This window comes from Corythoichthys intestinalis, chromosome 4, assembly GCF_030265065.1.
Source record: "Corythoichthys intestinalis isolate RoL2023-P3 chromosome 4, ASM3026506v1, whole genome shotgun sequence".
Lineage (NCBI taxonomy): Eukaryota > Metazoa > Chordata > Actinopteri > Syngnathiformes > Syngnathidae > Corythoichthys > Corythoichthys intestinalis.
In genome coordinates, this window is record NC_080398.1 from 5,601,689 (window position 1) to 5,622,035 (window position 20,347).

The 20,347-nt window shown below is 40.7% G+C and overlaps 1 protein-coding gene across 2 annotated transcripts in view; it reads left to right on the forward strand.

The window, feature by feature from the left end:
- The window catches only part of cpne4a (copine IVa), a 53,394-nt gene that overhangs the window by 2,702 nt on the left and 30,345 nt on the right, over positions 1 to 20,347 (forward strand). For both annotated transcript variants that reach the window (XM_057834975.1, XM_057834976.1), the window contains exons 2-7: positions 8,112 to 8,304; positions 8,370 to 8,552; positions 8,619 to 8,690; positions 15,754 to 15,828; positions 18,779 to 18,862; positions 18,932 to 19,021. In XM_057834975.1, coding sequence (XP_057690958.1) covers positions 8,128 to 8,304; positions 8,370 to 8,552; positions 8,619 to 8,690; positions 15,754 to 15,828; positions 18,779 to 18,862; positions 18,932 to 19,021 — 681 coding nt within the window. In that variant the 5' untranslated portion in view covers positions 8,112 to 8,127. The remainder of the gene's footprint in view (positions 1 to 8,111; positions 8,305 to 8,369; positions 8,553 to 8,618; positions 8,691 to 15,753; positions 15,829 to 18,778; positions 18,863 to 18,931; positions 19,022 to 20,347) is intronic.

A 20,347-nucleotide genomic window follows, 5' to 3' on the forward strand; every position in this document is an offset into this window, starting at 1 on the left:
ATGAACAGGGAGTGACCCAGAAATGCCCTAAATTAACAGGCAGTGCCCCAAAATCAACAGTAATAAATCAATGGACGGTAAGTGACCCAGAAATGCCTTAGGAAACCCTCAAAAATCAACAGGAAGTGACTTGTAAATGGCTCAAAATGAATGGGAAGTGACCCAGAAATGCCCTAAATTAACAAGAAGTGCCCCAAAATCAACACTGTTTGACCAATGGACAGGAAGTGACCCATATATGCCACATAATTCACAGGAAGTGACCCATAGATGCCCCACAACAAAGAGGAAGTGACCCAGAAATGCCCTAAATTAAAAGGAAGTGCCCCACAATTAACAGTAATTGCCCAATGGACTGTAAGTAACCCAGAAATGCCCACAAATGAACAGGAAGTAACCCATATATGCCCCAGAATCAAGAGGACGTGACCCAAAAATGTCCTCAATAAACAATAAGTGCCCAAAAATCGACAGTAAGTGACCGATGGACAGGAAGTGACCCATAAATGCCACAAAATTAACAGGAAGTGACCAAGAAATCCTCAAATTCAGCAGGATGTGCCCCAAAATCAACAAAATCAATAGAAAAAGATCCCAAAATGAATACCAAGTGACCCAGAAATGCCCTAAAATCAAGAGGAAGTGACCCAAAACGAACAGGAACTCACCTAGGAATAGTCCAAATCATCAGGAAGTGACTTAAAATCAATAGGTGAAGATCCCAAAATGATTAGGAAGTGACCCAGAAATGCCCTAAAACGAACAGGAAGTGACGCAAAATGAACACGAAAAGAGCCCAAAATCAACAGGAAGTGACCTAGAAATAATCTAACATAAAGAAGAGACCTAAAATGAATAGAACGTCACCCAGGAATGCCCTTAAGTCACCCGGGAATGCCCTAAAATCAACAGGAAGTGACCCAAAATGAAGAGAGAGTTACTAAGAAATGCCCCAAATAATCAGGAAGTGACTTAAAATCAATAGGAAATATCCCGAAATGAACAGGAAGTGGGCCAGAAATGCCCTAAAATTAACAGGAAATGACCCAAAATAAACAAGAAAACAGCCCAAAATGAATGTGAAGTGACCCAAAATCAAAAGGAATTGACCAAAAATGAACAGGAAGTGACCCAGGAATGCCCTATAATCAACAGTGACCCAAAACCAACAGAAGTGACCCGTAAATGCCCCAAATAATCAGGAAGTAACTTAAGATGAAAAGATTCCAAAACGTACAGGAAGTGACCAAGAAATGCCATAAAATCAACAGGAAGTAACCCAAAACGGACAGGAAGTCACCTAGGAATGGTCCAAATCATCAGGAAGTGATTTAAAATCAATAGGTAAAGATCCCAAAATGATTAGGAAGTGACCCAGAAATGCCCTAAAACGAACAGGAAGCGACGCAAAATGAACACGAAAAGAGCCCAAAATCAACAGGAAGTGACCTAGGAATACCCTAACATATAAAAAGTGACCCAAACTCAACAGGAAGTCACCCAGGAATATCCCAAATCACCAGGAAGTGGCTTAAAATCAATACGAAAAGATCCCAAAATGAACAGGAAGTGACCCAAAACAAACAGGAAGTCACTCAGGAATGCCCTAAAATGAACAGGAAGTGACCCATAATGAACAGAAAGTTACTAAGAAATGCCCCAAATCATCAGGAAGTGACTTAAAATCAATAGGGAAAATCGCAAAATGAACAGGAAGTGGCCCAGAAATGCCCTAAAATAAACAGGAAATGACCCAAAATGAACAGGAAAAGATTCCAAAATCAACAGGAAGTGACCCAGAAATGCCATAAGATCAACAGGAAGAGACCCAAAACGAGCAGCAAGTCACCCAGTAATGTCCTAAAATAACCAGGGAGTAAATTAAAAATCAGTAGCTGAAGATCCCAAAATGAATAAAAACTGACCAAAAATGCCTTAAAACGATCAGGAAGTTGCTAAAATGAACAGGAAGTCATTCAGATAAGCCCTAAAATCAACAGGAAGTGACCCAAAACGAACTGGAAGTCACTCAGGAATGCCTTAAAATCAACAGGAAGTGACCCAGAAATTCCCTATAATTAAAAGAAAGTAAATCAAAATGAACTGGAAGTGACCCAGATATGCCCTAAAATCAACAGGAAGTGACCCAAAACGAACAGGAAGTCACCCAGGAATGCCCCAAATTAAGAGAAAGTGACCCAGATGTGCCCTAAAATCAGCAGGAAGTAACCCAAAACGAACAGGAAGTCACTCAGGAATGCCCCAAAATGAACAGGAAGTGCCCCAGAAATGCCCTAAAATTAAACGAAAGTGACCCAAAATGAACAGGAAGTGGCCCGAAACAAACAGGAAGTCACCCAGGAAGTCACCCAAATCATCAGCTTATCCCAAAATCAACAGGAGTGGCCAGATAATGAACAAGAAGTGACCCAAAATGAACAGGAAGTGACCCAAAATGAACTGGAAGTCACTCAGGAATGCCCTAAAATCAACAAGAAGTGCCCCAAAAATGCCCTAAAATTAAACGAAAGTGACCCAAAATGAACAGGAAGTGACCCAGATATTCTCTAAAATCAACAGGAAGTGGCCCGAAACGAACAGGAAGTCACCCAGGAATGCCCCAAATCATCAGGTTATGATCCCAAAATCAACTGGAGTGGCCCTGAAATGCCATAAATCAACAGGAAGTGGCCCGAAACAAACAGGAAGTCACCCAGGAAGTGACCCAAATCATCAGCTTATCCCAAAATCAACAGGAGTGGCCAGATAATGAACAAGAAGTGACCCAAAATGAACAGGAAGTGACCCAAAACGAACTGGAAGTCACTCAGGAATGCCCTAAAGTCAACAGGAAGTGCCCCAAAAATGCCCTAAAATTAAACGAAAGTGACCCAAAATGAACAGGAAGTGACCCAGATATTCTCTAAAATCAACAGGAAGTGGCCCGAAACGAACAGGAAGTCACCCAGGAATGCCCCAAATCATCAGGTTATGATCCCAAAATCAACAGGAGTGTCCCTGAAATGCCATAAATCAACAGGAAGTGACCCAAAATGAACAGGAAGAGACCAGGAAATCCCTAAAACTGAACAGGAGGTGACCCAAAATGAACAGGAAGTGACCCAGATGTGCCCTAAAATCAACAGGAAGTAACCCAAAACGAACAGGAAGTCACTCAGGAATGCCCTAAAATCCACAGGAAGTGACCCAAAATGAACAGGAAGTCACTCAGGAATGCCCTAAAATCAACAGGAAGTGACCCAGAAATGCCCTAAAATTAAAAAAAAGTGACCCAAAATGAACAGGAAGTGACCCAGATATGCCCTAAAATCGACAGGAAGTGACCCAAAACGAACAGGAAAACAGCCCAAAATGAACAGGAAGTGACCCGGAAATGCCCTAAAACTAAACAGGAATGTGACCCAAAATGAACAGGAAAAGAGCCTGAAATGAACAGGAAGTGACCCAGAAATGCCGTAAAATTAAAAGGAAGTGACCCAAAATGAATAGGAAGTGACCCAGATGTGTCCTAAAATCAACAGGAAGTGACCCAAAACGAACAGGAAGTCACTCAGGAATGCCCTAAAATCAACAGGAAGTGCCCCAGAAATGCCCTAAAATTAAACGAAAGTGATCCAAAATGAACAGGAAGTGACCCAGATATTCCCTAAAATCAACAGGAAGTGATCCGAAACGAACAGGAAAACAGCCCAAAATGAACAGGAAGTGACAGGGAAATGCCCTAAAATTAACAGGAAGTGACCCAAAATGAACCGGAAAAGAGCCCAAAATGAACAGGAAGTGACACAGAAATGCCCCAAATTATTAGGAAGTGACTTTAAATCAACAGGAAGTGACCCAAAATGAACATGAAGTGACCCGTAAATGACCCAAAATGCAATTCAGTCAAATCAAGTGACTTTCCAATGAATTCCCTTTCATGCCTGGCCTCTAGATCGCAAACGGCGACAAATTCCCGACGCGCGGAGCCCAAACGTTTACCCACAATCCTCCGGGAGGTGTTGAATGACAACGGTAATTAGCGCGGTGGCTGGTGATGTCACAGACGCTCTTTAATCCGCCGCGGGATGTCAGCGCGCTGCCGACGGGGGCTCGGCTTCACCGCTCGACTGCTCAGACGCCGTCGACGCTCACCTGCTCACCTCGCACGAGTTCACCACCTTGAAGCTCGGGTCCTTCGGGCTAGCCCGCGGGGCGCGGAAGTCTGCTACAGACTCCCCAATTTGGATTCACAGTGTTCATGTCTGGAATCAGAAACGTGCAACAAAACCACAACATTTCTGGGGAAACTGCATGGGGATGCTAGCTATTCCTGTCTGTCAACTCCTGTGGGTCAGTTCCTGTTCATTTTGGGTCATTTCCAGGTCACTTCCTGTTTATTTTGAAGCTCTCCCTTTTATTTTAGGGCATTTCTGGCTCACTTCCTGTTCATTTTGGGGCATTTATGGGTCACTTTCTGTTAAGTTCGAAGCATTTCTGGGTCACTTCCTGTTAAGTTTGAGGCATTTATGGGTCACTTCCTGTCAATTGGTCAATTGCTGTTGATTTTGGGGCACGCTCTGTTAATTTGGGACATTTCTGGGTCACTTCCTGTTTATTTTGGGCTATTTTCCTGTTCATTTTGGGTCACTTCCTGTTGATTTTGGGGTATTTCCGGGTCACTTCCTGTTCATTTGTGTACATTTAGGTGCTTCCTGTTAAGTTTGAGGCATTTCTGGGTCATTTCCTGTCCATTGGTCAATTACTGTTGATTTTGGGGCACTTCCTGTTAATTTGGGTCATTTCTGGATCACTTACTGTTTATTTTGGGGCATTTATGTGTCACTTCCTGTTAGGTTTAAGGCCTTCCTGGGTAACTTCCTGTCCATTGCTCAATAACTGATGATTTTGGGGCACTTCCTGTTACTTTGGGACATTTCTGGGTCACTTCCTGTTCATTTTGGGGCATTTATGTGTCACTTCCTGTTAGGTTTGAGGCATTTCTGGGTCATTTCTTGCCCATTGCTCAATTACTGTTGATTTTGGGGCACTTCCTGTTAATTTGGGACATTTCTGGGTCACTTACTGTTCATTTTGGGGTATTTATGTGTCATTTCCTGGTAAGTTTGAGGCATTTATTGGTCAGTTCCTGTCCATTGGTCAATTGCTGTTGATTTTGGGGCACTTCCTGTTAATTTGGGACATTTCTGGGTCACTTCCTGTTCATTTTGGGCATTTATGTGTCACTTCCTGTGAAGTTTGAGGCATTTATGGGTTACTTCCTGCCAATAGCTCAATTACTGTTGATTTTGGGGCACTTCCTGTTATTTTGGGACATATCTGGGTCACTTCCTGTTCATTTTGGGGCGTTTATGTGTCACTTCCTGGTAAGTTTGAGGCATTTATGGGTCACTTCCTGCCCATTGCTCAATTACTGTTGATTTTGGGGCACTTCCTGTTGATTTGAGACATTTCCGGGTCACTTACTGTTCATTTTGGGGTATTTCCGGGTCACTTCCTGTTCATTTGTGCACATTTAGGTGTCACTTCCTGTTAAGTTTGAGGCATTTCTGGGTCATTTCCTGTTCATTTGGGGGCCTTCCTGGGTAACTTCCTGTCCATTGCTCAATAACTGTTGATTTTGGGGCACTTCCTGTTAAATATGGGGCATTTCTGGGTCACTTCCTGCCCATTTCTCAATTACTGTTGATTTTGGGGGCACTTCCTGGTAATTTGGAACATTTTTGGGTCACTTACTGTTAATTTTGGTGCATTTCTGGGGTCACTTCCTGTCCATTTGGGGGCATTCCTGGGTAACTTCCTGTTCATTGGTCAATTACTGTTGATTTTGGGGCACTCTCTGTCAAAATAGTGCATTTCCGGGTCACTTCCTGTTAATTTGGGGGAAATTAAGGATTGATTACTGTTGATTTTGGAGCACTTCCTGCTAATTTTGTGGCATTTATCGGTCACTTCCTGTCCATTGGTCAATGACTGTTGATTTTGGGGCACTTCCTCTTAAAATAGGGCGTTTCTTGTTCACTTCTTGTTTATTTTGGTGCATTTCTGGGTCACTTCCTGTTCATTTGGGGGCATTTACGTCACTTCCTGTTATGTTTGACGCATTTATGGGTCACTTCCTGTCCGTTGGTCAATTACTGTTGATTTTGAGGCACTTCCTGTTAATTTGGGACATTTCTGGGTCACTTCCTGTTCATTATGGGCATTTCTGGGTCACTTCCTGTTGATTTTCGAGCACTTCCTATTATTTTAGGGCGTTTCTGGGTCACTTCCTGTTGAGTTTCAAGCATTTTCTGTTATTTTAGGGAACTTTTGGGTGACTTCCTGTTGATCTTTGGGCATTTACACGTCCCTCCTGTCCATTGGTCAATTACTGTTGATTTTGGGACACTTCCTGTTAGTTTAGGGCATTTCTGGGTCACTTCCTGTGCATATGTCAATTACTGTTGATTTCGGGGCATTTACAAATTTTTGGTCACTTCCTGTTCATTTTTGGTCACTTCCTGTTGATTTTAGAGCACTTCATGTTAATTTTAGGTCATTTCTGAGTCACTTCCTGTTACTTTTGGGACAATTATGGGTGACTTCCTGTCCATTGGTCAATTGCTGTTGATTCTGGGGCACTTGTTATTAATTTAGCGCATTTCTGGGTCACTTCCTGTTGATTTTGGTGCACTTTATGTTAATTTTGGGACATTTCTGGGTTACTTCCTGTTCATGTTGAGGCATTTATGCGTCACTCCCTGTGTCCCATTGGTCAATTACTGTTGATTTTGGGGCACTTCCTGTTAATTTGGGTCATTACTGGGTCAATTACTGTTGATTTTGGGGCATTTAGGGGTTACTTCCTGTTAATTTTGGTGCACTTTCTCATGATTTTGAGGCATTCCTGTTCATTTTTTGGATCATTTAGAAAATTAGAATAAAAAAAACCAACTAAATATTTACTGTTTTTTTTTTTTAACTAAATACATTTTAATAAGAATTCAAAATTATTTCTTTTTTTGCCATTTTTATTTAAAATAAATCTTTAAAAAAAAAAAATTTCGAATATAAAACGATAATATCTACTTTTTTTAAAATAAAAATGTGATTTTTTTTTAAAACAAATAAAAAATAGAACATTTAGTGTATTTTTTAATTTTCATGTTGTTATGAGCATTTTAATATAGTTTTTGAATCATACACATGAATATTTATTACATTGCAATATAAATATTGATTTCTTTTATGTATTCTTTCTATTATGATTTTTATTATTTATATTGTTACTATTAGCTTTCAGTCCCATTGACGATAATAAACTTCCAATCACGTGGCGTTCAATCATGTTTCTGTTCCTGGTGATTGTAGGGCGTTTTGGTCCCTTCAAGTTCATTTTTTAAAATGAAAATAAATTGTAAAAATTTAAATAAGAATATTTACACTTTATTTATTTGCTATTTTAATTGAAAAAAAAATATTTTTTTAAAATGAAAATAAATTTTAAAAATTTAAATAAGAATATTTACAATTTATTTTAAAATTTATTTGCTATTTTAATTGAATATATATATATATATATATATTTTAAAAAATATATTTTTTAAAAATTCAAATAAATGTTCTCAAAATATTTTGATATATGAAAATTAGAATTAAAAAAACTAAATATTTACTGTTTTTATTTGGTTTTTTTTATCTAAATACATTTTAATAAGAATTCAAAATTATTTATTTTTTTGCCATTTTTATTTAAAATAAATCTTTAAAAAATAAAAAATTCGAATATAAAACGATAATATCTACTTTTTTTAAAATAAAAATTATGTGATTTAAAAAAATAAATAAATAAATAAAAAATAGAACATTTAGTGTATTTTTTAATTTTCATGTTGTTATGAGCATTTTAATATAGTTTTTGAATCATACACATATTTATTACATTGCAATATCATTATTGACTTCTTTTATGTGTTCTTTCTATTATTATTATTATTATTTATATTGTTACTATCAGCTTTCAGTCCCATTGACGATAAAAAACTTCCAATCACGTGGCGTTCAATCATGTTTCTGCTGTCAATTTTCAATGTGTCTATCATCATCAGCGGCTTCCCTCCCGCCATGATGAGCGGCGACGCGTACGATTCGGCGTGCGACTCGCTGGGCCTGCTGGAGTCGGCGTGCCTGACCAAAGTGGAGCTGAGGTTGACGTGTAAAGGCATCAGCGACCGCGACGCTCTCTCCAAACCCGACCCGTGCGTGGTCCTCAACATGCAGTCGCACGGCCAGTGGATGGAGGTGAGTGCGTGAGGCGTCGCCGCGGCAACCGCCTCCTCCCTCACTCATCCTGACCCTTTTCCCAGGTGGACCGCACGGAGGTGATGCGCAGCTGCGTCAACCCGTCCTACTCCAAAGTCTTCACGCTGGACTTTTATTTTGAAGAGGTGCAACGTTTGCGCTTCGAGCTTTACGACATCAACAACGGCAATTACAACGGCGTGAAGGACGCCGACTTCTTGGGCGCCGTGGAGTGCACCTTGGGACAGGTAGACGCCCGCTCTCGCCCTTCGCACCGTCGCTCGTGCTAATGTGGCTAATGCTAATGCGCGTAGATCGTATCGCAGAGGAAGTTGTCCAAAGCGCTGCTGAGGCCCGGAGGGAACGTGGGGAAAACTATTATCACGGTGAGTTGGTCTGTCTTTTAAGTCTTGGCCGCCGTTGACGGCGATAGACGTTCAATCCCTTTGGGCTGGGAGAACTGGAAATTAGGTGTTAGGTCTAAACTTACTTGTACAGAGCCTTGCAAAAGCATTCGGCCCCCTTGAATCTTGCAACCTTTCGCCACATTTCAGGCTTCAAACATAAAGATATGAAATTTCATTTTTTTGTCAAGAATCAACAACAAGTGGGACACAATCGTGAAGTGGAACAACATTTATTGGATCATTTCAACTTTTTTAGCAAATAAAAAACTGAAAAGTGGGGAGTGCAATATTATTCGGCCCCTTTACTTTCAGTGCAGCAAACTCACTCCAGAAGTTCAGTGAGGATCTCTGAATGATCCAATGTTGTCCTAAATGACCGATGATGATAAATAGAATCCACCTGTGTGTAATCAAGTCTCCTTATAAATGCACCTGCTCTGCGATAGTCTCAGGGTTCTGTTTAAAGTGCAGAAAGCATTATGAAAACCAAGGAACACACCAGGCAGGTCCGAGATACTGTTGTGGAGAAGTTTAAAGCCGGATTTGGATACAAAAAGCTTTAAAGATCTCAAGGAGCACTGTGCAAGCCATCATATTGAAATGGAAGGAGCATCAGACCACTGCAAATCTACCAAGACCCGGCCGTCCTTCCAAACTTTCTTCTCAAACAAGGAGAAAACTGATCAGAGATGCAGCCAAGAGGTCCATGATCACTCTGGATGAACTGCAGAGATCTACAGCTGAGGTGGGAGAGTCTGTCCATAGGACAACAATCAGTCGTACACTGCACAAATCTGGCCTTTATGGAAGAGTGGCAAGAAGAAAGCCATTTCTCAAAGATATCCATAAAAAGTCTGGTTTAAAGTTTGCCACAAGCCACCTGGGAGACACACCAAACATGTGGAAGAAGGTGCTCTGGTCAGAAGAAACCAAAATTGAACTTTTTGGCCACAATGCAAAACGATATGTTTGGCGTAAAAGCAACACAGCTCATCACCCTGAACACACCATCCCCACTGTCAAACATGGTGGTGGCAGCATCATGGTTTGGGCCTGCTTTTCTTCAGCAGGGACAGGGAAGATGGTTAAAATTGACGGGAAGATGGATACAGGAACATTCTGGAAGAAAACCTGTTGGTATCTGCACAAGACCTGAGACTGGGACGGAGATTTATCTTCCAACAGGACAATGATCCAAAACATAAAGCCAAATCTACAATGGAATGGTTCAAAAATAAACGTATCCATGTGTTAGAATGGCCAAGTCAAAGTTCAAACCTGATTCCAATGGAGAATCTGTGGAAAGAGCTGAAGACTGCTGTTCACAAACACTCTCCATCCAACCTCACTGAGCTGGAGCTGTTTTGCAAGGAAGAATGGGCAAGAATGTCAGTCTCTCGATGTGCAAAACTGATAGAAACATACCCCAAAGCGACTTGCAGCTGTAATTGGAGCAAAAGGTGGCGCTACAAAGTATTAACGCAAGGGGTCCGAATAATATTGCACGCCCCACTTTTCAGTTTTTTATTTGTTAAAAAAGTTGAAATTATCCAATAAATTTTGTTCCACTTCACGATTGTGTCCCACTTGTTGATTCTTGACAAAAAATTCAAATTTTATATCTTTATGTTTGAAGCCTGAAATGTGGCGAAAGGTTGCAAGGTTCAAGGGGGCCGAATACTTTTGCAAGGCACTGTATCTAGCAAAATAATAAAGACCTAGAGGAGGACGAAGACAAGGATCAGACAGGAGACGGAATCCCGAGTTTCACCGGTGGCCACCAGGGAGAAGGTTGACAGCGCAGCACGCTTGCTTACAATAATCCCCTCTCAGCCCCCTTCCTGGGGGCCGCGTGTTTTATTGACCAGTGGGAGAGCATTCGCTGCACATGCGTAAGCTTCGTATACCGAGAAATAGCTGTTATAGTATCATTTACAGAGAACAGAAACTGTGAATGAAACATTATGGTGACGTTTACTCTTTTCATTGTAGACTGTTACATGAGAAAACATAATCATAACACCTAGTTTTAAACACACATAATAGGTATAATTATTGTAAATACTGTTAGTGTGCAAAAGCATCAAAGCACATCTTACATTAGGTATGACTTTCTGTTGTTTTAAAACAATTTTTGGGTCACTTCCTGTTAATGTTGGGTCACTTCCTGTTGTTTTCGGGTAATTCTAAGACACTTCCTGTTGATTTTTTATTTCTTGTTGACTTTAGGGGCTTTACCGGGTCACCTCCTGTTGATTTGTGGTCACTTCCTGTGGATTTTGATGTAATCCAAAGAGACTTCCTGTTGATGTTTTGCTTCTTGTTGATTTTGGCAGTATTTCCTGGTCACTTCCTGTTGATTTTTTTACTTGTTATTGACTTTGGGAGCTTTACTGGGTCACTTCCTGTTGATTTTGGGTCACTTCCTGTTGTTTTTTTGGGTAATTCTTAGACACTTCTTGTTGATTTCTTATTGTTGACTTTGGGGCTTTACTGGGTCACTTCCTGTTCATTTTGCGTCACTTCATTTATGTGTCACTTCCTGTTAGGTTTGAGGCATTTCTGGGTCACTTCCTGTCCTTTGATCAATTACTGTTGATTTTGGGGCACTTCCTGTTAATTTGGGACATTTCTGGGTCACTTACTGTTCATTTTGGGGTATTTCCGGGTCACTTCCCGTTCATTTGTGTTATTTAGATGTCACTTCCTGTTAAGTTTGAGGAATTTCTGGGTCATTTCCTGTTCATTTGGAGGCCTTCCTGGGTAACTTCCTGTCCATTGCTCAATTACTGTTGATTTTGGGGCACTTCCTGTTCATTTTGGGGCATTTATGTGTCACTTCCTGTTCATTTTGGGGCATTTATGTGTCACTTCCTGTTAAATTTGAGGCATTTATAGGTCACTTCCTGTCCATTGCTCTATTACTGTTGATTTTGGGGCACTTCCCGTTGATTTGGGACATTTCTGGGTCACTTCCTGTTCCTTTTGGGGCATTTATGTGTCACTTCCTGTTAGGTTTGGGGCATTTTTGGGTCACTTCCTGTCCATTGGTCAGTTGTTGTTGATTTTGGAGCACTTCCTGTTAATTTGGGACATTTCTGGGTCACTTCCTGTTCATTTTGGGGCATTTATGTGTCACTTCCTGTTAAGTTTGAGGCATTTATGGGTTACTTCCTGCCCATTGCTCAATTACTGTTGATTTTGGGGCACTTCCTGTTAATTTGGGACATTTCTGGGTCACTTCCTGTTCATTTTGGGGCATTTACGTGTCACTTCCTGTTACGTTTGAGGCATTTATGGGTTACTTCCTGCCCATTGCTCAATTACTGTTGATTTTGGGGCACTTCCTGTTAATTTGGGACATTTCTGGGTCACTTCCTGTTCATTTTGGGGCATTTACGTGTCACTTCCTGTTAAGTTTGAGGCATTTATGGGTTACTTCCTGCCAATTGCTCAATTACTGTTGATTTTGGGGCACTTCCTGTTAATTTGGGACATTTCTGGGTCACTTCCTGTTAATTTTGATGTAATCAAAAGAGACTTCCTGTTGATTTTTTGCTTCTTGTTGATTTTGGCAGCATTCCCTGGTCACTTCCTGTTGATTTTTTACTTCTTATTGACTTTGGGAGCTTAAGTGGGTCACTTCCTGTTGATTTTGGGTCACTTCCTGTTGTTTTTCGAGTAATTTTAAGACACTTTTTGTTGATTTTTTTACATCGTGTTGACTTTGAGGGCTTTACTGGGTCACTTCCTGTTCATTTTGGGTCACTTCCTGTTGTTTTTCGGGTAATTCTAAGACACTTCCTGTTGATTTCTTACCTTTTGTTGACTTTAGGGGCTTTACTGGTCCCTTCCTGTTAATTTTGGGTCACTTTCTGTGTATTTTGGGTCACTTCCTGTTGATTTTGATGTAATCCAAAGACACTTCCTATTTGATTTTTTGCATCTTGTTGATTTTGGCGGCATTTCCGGGACACTTACTGGTGATTTTTTTGGTTCTTGTTTATTTTGGCGGCATTTCCTGGTCACTTCTTGTTGATTTTGGGGCATTTTGGGTTACAGTCTATTGATTCGGAGACTTTGGGGGCTTTACTGGGTCACTTCCTGTTGATTTTGGGTCACTTTCTGTTTATTTTGGGTCATTTCCTGTGGATTTTGATGTAATTCAAAGACACTTCCTTTTGTTTTTTTACTTGTTGTTGGGGGTTTACCGGGGAACTTCCTGTTGATTTTTGTTCACTTCCTGTTGATTTTTGGTCACTTCCTGTTGATTTTGATGTAATCCAAAGACTGTTCATTTTGAGTTCTTGTTGATTTTGTTCTGTTCTGTTCTCTTCTGTTTGATTTTTTTACTTCTTGTTGATTTTGGGGGCATTTACGGGTCACTTCCTGTTGATTTACGGGCAATCAGGGATCACTTTCTGTTGATTTGGAAAGTTTTTATGTCACTTCCTGTTGATTTCGGGGCATTTTGGGGTTACTTTCTGGTGATTTGGAGAATTTTCTAATCACTTCCTATTGATTTTGGGTCACTTCCTGTTGATTTTTTGGGTAATTTTAAGACATTCCTGTTGAATTTTTACTTCTAGTTGATTTTGGGGCATTTTGGGGTTACTTTCTGTTGATTTGGAGAATTTTTGAATCACTATGAGACACTTTCTGTTGATTTGGAAAGTTTTTGAGTAACTTTTTAATTTTAAGACACTTTCTGTTGTTGTTGTTTTTTTTTTTTTACTTATTGACTTCGGGGGCTTTACTGGGTCACTTCCTGTTGTTTTTGGGTCACTTCCTGTTCATTTTTTGGGTAATTCTAAGACATTCCTGTTGAATTTTTACTTCTAGTTGATTTTGGGGCATCTTTGGGTTACTTTCTGTTGATTTGGAGAATTTTTTAATCACTATGAGACACTTTCTGTTGATTTGGAAAGTTTTTGAGTAACTTTTTAATTTTGGGTCACTTCCTGATGAATTTGATGTAATCCAAAGACACTTCCTGTTGATTTTTTGCTTCTTGTTGATTTTGGCGGCATTTCCGGGTCACTTCCTGCTGATTTTGGGGCATATTTGGGTGACTTCCTGTTGATTTGGAGAATTTTCGAATCACATCCTGTTAATTTTGGGTCACTTTGTGTTGATTTCAGGGTACTTTTAAGAAATTTCCTGTTAATTTTTCACTTCCTATTGATTTTGGAGGCTCTTCTGGGTCACTTCCAGTTGGTTTTGGGGCATATTTGGGTTACTTAAATTTGAAAGAAAAATTGGAAATTTGGAGATTTTTTTTTCTTTTTTTAGTCCAGTCAGTTCTGTTGATTTTGGGTCATGTGCTGTTGATTCCGGGGTAATTCTAAGACACTTCCTATTGATATATATTTTTTTTACCTTCTGTTGATGTTGATTTCCGGGTCACTTTCTGTTGATTTTGAAGCATTTTCAGGCCTTCCTTTTGACTTTGTGTTAGTCTGGGTGAGAACCAATTGATTTAAAGGGAACATAGGACTTCAAGACTTGAAGGCTCTAACAAGCAACAATGGTTCCCTTTTACTAAAATATGTTATTAGAAACATATGTTATTGCTATTGATTAAAAAAAAAAATCAATCAATGCAGGCTGGTGGTGATGACTCTGTTGGATTGGACCGGGAGAAAAGCTGTGCTAGCTAGCAAGCGAAGCTTTAGTATGACGACTGGCATGATTTTGTCACATTCTGCTGCTGCTCAGATTGTTTTGTTGCAGAGATACGGGATGAATTCCCAACGTCGTACCTGCATCCAATTCCGGCTCATTAGCAGTGTCTTTCAACCGATCCTAGGCGTCTTGCCGAGATATTGACTTGCTGCCATTTGACAGTTTGTATATCCCTTCGTTGCGCGTCGCACCTTTGCCTTGTCTTCTTAATCATGGGTCACTCTCTGTTGATTTTTAAGTAATTCTGAGTCAGATCATCTTGATTTTGGGTCACTTGGGAAATTTTGAGAATTTTTTGGTTTTTTTTAGTCATTTTCAGTCTATTTTGGGTCATGTCCTGTTGATTTCACGTTAATTTCTGTTGACTTCTTACTCCCTGTTTTTTTTTTTTTTTTTGTGGGGAGGCATTGCTGGGTCAGTTTCTGTTTATCTTGGTGCATTTTCAGGTCACTTTCTGTTGATTTGGGGGCAATATCAGGCCATCCTGATGATTTTGTAGTAATTCTAGGTCAGAACCGAATGATTTTTAGGTCACTTACTCTTCAACTTGGGTCACTTCTTGTTGATTTCTTGGCATTTGATGGGAGAAAATATTATGTGATGCCTTAACATTAGCACATTATGCCTTTGTGATGTATGATTGCCTCTGTGACCTAGATTGTAACAACTTGTTTTGCACCATAGTACGTGCTTGGGTTCCATAGTTAGGAGGGAATCTCACGAGATAACTTTTTTTGCACCATAGTATGCGCTTGAGTTCCATAGTTAGGAGGGAATCTCACGAGATAACTTAAATAAACATTCTACTTTAACCGCTGGGAGCCTGGTGCGTTTTCGTGGGGGCGAGGAGTGGCCACCCGCGTCCCCGCGTCATATGCCTATAAGAATCGGGAGATTCCCCAACCCCCCCGAAGTCTGCCAGAGGATTACGTATGGGTCGCTTGGCTTTGTTCCTTTGCCACTTTGCCGGAGCGTTGGCTCCCCGCTCAATTGTCAACGGTAAGCGATTTTCATTGTTAAGGAACAGTTTGTTGTGCTGTAACGGTAACGCGGGGATTCTGGGATTGACAAACTAAATCTAATGTCATCGTTACCGCTTGTTCTGCTTGATCTTGATACTTGTTGCCTGCTCTTGTGGGATTGTAATCAATAAATCTAATTTATTCTTCATTTTCTAATCAATAAACATTGGTTGCTGACTCACCGCGAACCCGGAAATTTCGGAAAACAGCATTTCCCGGCCACTTCCCTCTCTATTTTGATTCACTTCCTCCCATTCCAAACGGATTGGACGTCTATAGCCGTCAGTGGCACCCAACCCAGTACTGGCTTGTTGAAGAAGATGACGTGTGTTTAGATCACAGCGGAGGAGTTGACGGGGAATGACGACTACATTGAGCTTTCCTTCAGCGCCAGGAAGCTGGATGACAAGGTAACCTACGCACATAAAAACAAATGTGTGACAGGCAGTCAAGGAGACACATGCGGATTATACACGACTAAAATGCTCTCAGTCACAGTAATGGATTTTTTCAGCTGTCTTGCATTACTGAAATGTTCTCCCACCACGACTGACTTATTCTTAAAACACGCTACTGAAATGCCATCGTGCTCAACGGTAACGCTTGCAGGCAAGACTGAATGATGCCTGCCAACACACACATGTTCAAAAACACACGAGGAAATGCTCTCATATCACTCCACTAAAATGTTTTCACACACACTCATGTGTTTTAATTTCTTACATGCGTAACTGAAATATTTTCACACACCATTGAAATGCTGCCATAGACACATGAATAGCTCTTTCACACACACACACACACTGCTAAAATGCTCTCGCACTGATGCATATTTTTTTTAACTTCCATACATCAATGAAACGCTCTCGCGTAACGTTGAAATGCTCTCATACGCAAATGAAATTCTTTCCAACAAACTACGAAAACATTTGAATGCTACGAGCAGTCCCTTTTGGGTAATTATTTGAGTGTGAAGTGAGGCTGCACGCGTGCGTCAGTAAGTAGAGCAAGAGAGAGAGAGAGAGAGAGTTCACTGCTACACTCGGTTTGAGTTTCTGAATCAGTATTAAGACGTGTGAAGAGTTAGTTACAGTGGTATGAAAAAGTATCTGAACCTTTTGGAATTTCTCACATTTCTCCATAAAATCACCATCAAATGTGATCTAATCTTTGTCAAAATCACACAGATGAAAAAACAGTCTGCTTTTACTACAACCACCATGTGGCAAAATGGATTTTGCTATGTGGCATTTTTTTTGCTATGTGGCAAAAATGATTCTGCCATGTGGGATTTTTTTTGCCATGTGCCGAAAAGGATTTTGCCATGTGGTATTTTTTTTTGCCATGTGGCAAATGGATTTTGCCATGTGGCATTTTTTTGCCAAGTGGCAAAATGGATTTTGCCATGTGGCCTTTTTTTTCCATGTGGCATTTTTTTTGCGTGTGGCAAAATGGATTTTGCCATGTGGCATTTTTTTGTCATGTGGCATTTTTTTTTGCCATGTGGCAAAAAGGATTTTGCCATGTGGCATTTTTTTTGCCATGTGGCAAATGAATTTTGCCATGTGGCTTTTTTTTTTTTTTTTTGCCATTTGGCATTTTTTGTTTACAGGTGACAAAATGGATTTTGCCATGTGGGATTTTTTTGCCATGTGCCGAAAAGGATTTTGCCCTGTGGTATTTTTCTGCCATGTGGCAAATGGATTTTGCCATAGGGCATTTTTTTTGCCAATTTGGCAAATGGATCTTGCCATGTGGCATTTTTTTGCCAATTTGGCAAATGGATTTTGCCATGTGGCATTTTTTTGCCATGTGGCAAATGGATTTTGCCATGTGGCACTTTTTTGCCACGCGGCTAAATGGATTTTGCCATAGGGCATTTTTTTGTCATGTGGCATTTTTTTTGCCAATTTGGCAAATGGATCTTGCCATGTGGCATTTTTTTGCCAATTTGGCAAATGGATTTTGCCATGTGGCATTTTTTTTGCCAAGTGGCAAAATGGATTTTGCCATGAGGCCTTTTTTCCATGTGGCATTTTTTTTTTGCGTGTGGCAAAATGAATTTTGCTATGTGGCATTTTTTTTTGCCATGTGCCGAAAAGGATTTTGCCATGTGGCATTTTTTTGCCATGTGGCAAATGGATTTTGCCATGTGGCATTTTTTTTGCCATGTGGCAAAATTGATTTTGCCATGTGGCAAAATGGATTTTGCAATGTGGCATTTAGTTATTTTTTTGCCATGTGGCATTTCTTTTGCGTGTGGCAAAATGGATTTTGCCATGTAGCATTTTTTTGCCATGTGGCAAATGGATTTTGCCATGTGGCATTTTTTTTTGCCATGTGGCAAAATGGATTTTGCCATGTGGCATTTTTTTTGCCATGTGGCAAAATGGATTTTGCTATGTGGCATTTAGTTATTTTTTGCCATGTGGCATTTCTTTTGCGTGTGGCAAAATGGATTTTGCCATGTGACTAAATGGATTTTCCCATGTGACATTTTTTTGCCACGTGGCAAAATGGATTTTGACATGTGACATTTTTTTTTGTTTGTGGCAAAATGGAATTTGGTTTGGTTTGTCACATTTTTTTGGTGGGGGATATGTGACATTTTGGGGGGTATATGCCAGTTTTGAAGGCCATGCACCTCCATGCCATTGACGACTATGCACATCCAAATTTTCCATTTATTTTAAATGGCAGAAAAACGTGTGGCTATGATTTTTGATCTTTCACTTAGCATTACAGCGCATTGACATTCAACTGGCAACCAAGTCAGGCTATGCCATTGACGGGTATGCACGTCCAAATGTTCCAAAATCAAATTCCATTTTGCCACATACAAAAAAATTCCACATGTCAAAATCATTTTTGCCACATGGCAAATACCACTTTTGGTTCCCGCTGTCTCTCATCCGTTGTTGGTTACTAGAAGAGCTGATGGCGGGATTTGGTGGTCCAGACGTGGGCTAGTACATGTCTTGGCCGTCACCTGCTTGTCTCGCTTCGTCAGGGTCAATCTCGCTCGGTCAGCTGCATGACGTGTGTTGAGCTTCAGTAGTCAGCAGGCATCCTGTATCTGTATTCCCTTATCTACCCGTTGTCTTGGTGCATATCACTCCAACTCCAGCTACTCATAATATCAAAATATATTGTACTTATTTTTCTTAAACTATGATTTAATTTATTTTACAATGCGTGTGTTGGAGGAATACAAAGAGTAAAACAGTAAATATGGGAGAGGATACTGTTCCCTTTAATACAAACATATACATAGCATATAGCTATCTCTACTGCTAATGCTAATGCTCTCACATACAACGGAAATGTTTGACCTACTACTAATTTGCGTGTACGACTCAGGACTTTTTCAGCAAGTCAGACCCGTTCCTGGAAATCTACCGTATGAACGAGGACGCCACACTGCAGCTGGTCTACAGGACGGAGGTGGGATGTCGCGCGACACGTCCCGCGACGTGTCACGGCGTCATGTGTTTTTGTTGTTGTCCTCATCAGACGGTGATGAACAACTTGAATCCCGTGTGGAATACCTTCAAAGTTTCCCTTAACTCGCTTTGCAACGGAGACCACCAGCGCAAGCTGCAGGTACGTTCGTTTCCATTGACGGCAATGGGTGTCCAATGGCGTATGATCATAGAAATGAGTTTAGCACTTGTAGACGTCCAATCCATTTGAAGCGGGCGGCTGGCAGCGAATGAACGACTGCCAGCCTCCCACTTCAAATGGATTGGACGTCTAGTGCCGTCAATGGCAGACAATGGCGTTAGCTCATATGCTGCCATTGACGGTTATAGACGTCCAATCCTGAGTGAATGCCAAGTGGTGTTTGCATGGTTGCTATGGATACCCCGCTATTTATTTTTAGCTAATAGAGTGACGACGGAGTGTGTGAAAGTGGGCAAATTTGACGTTTGAAGACTGTGGCGTGGATTATAAAAGAACGAGCGAGAGAGAGGGAGGGAAAGCCGTCGTCGCTGGTGCGCGCTAATTGACTCGCTTGATCTCCTCGTCATACCGGCAGCTCGTTAACACGCGACGGGACGCAAGGACGAACCTGACGACGATCAGTGCTTCTTTTGCTAGCTTTCTTCATTTTCAGCCATCCTTTCTTCTCACATTTTTCTTTTTTCTTTATTTCCGTCATTTTTTCTGTTTTTCAGCCTTCCTTCTTTCTCATATTTTTGTCTGTCCTTACTTTTCATACTTCTGTCCAGCCTTCCTTTTCCCTTTATTTCTTCCTTCCTTTTCATACATATGTCAGCCTTCCTTCATTTAACCTTCTTTTCTCCATCCCTGCTCCTTTTCTAGCTTCCTTTCTATCTGTCCATCCTTTATGTTTCTTTCCTTCATCCCCTCTTTTTTCATACTTCCGTTCAGTCTTTTGTTTGTTTGTCCTTCCTTCCTTGTCGTACTTCCTTCTTTTCATACTTTGATCCTTCCTTCCTTTCACTTGTTTCTTTCCTCCGTCAACCTGCACCCTTCCTTCCTTCCTTCCTTCCTTCCTTCCTTCCTTCCTTCCTTCCTTCCTTCCTTCATTTTCCCTTCCTTTCTCAATCCCTGCTCCCTCTCTAGCGTTCTTTCTATCAGTCCATCCTTCATTTTTCCTTCCTTCATCCCCTTTTCTTGTCCTTCCTTCCATGTCATACTTCCTTGCTTCTTTTCATACTTTGATCCTTCCTTCCTTGCTTCCATCCTTCCATTTGACTTTCTTGCCTTCCTTCCTCTCTTCCAATACTTCCTTCTTTTCTTGTCATAATTCGGTCCACTGTTTCTTCCTTAATTCATTCCCTCCTTCCATCCGACGTTTCCTTCCTCCATTTGCACCCTTCCTTCCTTCCGTCCTTCCTTCCTTCCTTCCTTCCTTCCTTCCTTCCATTTTAGTTTCTTTACTCCGTCAACCTGCATCCTTCC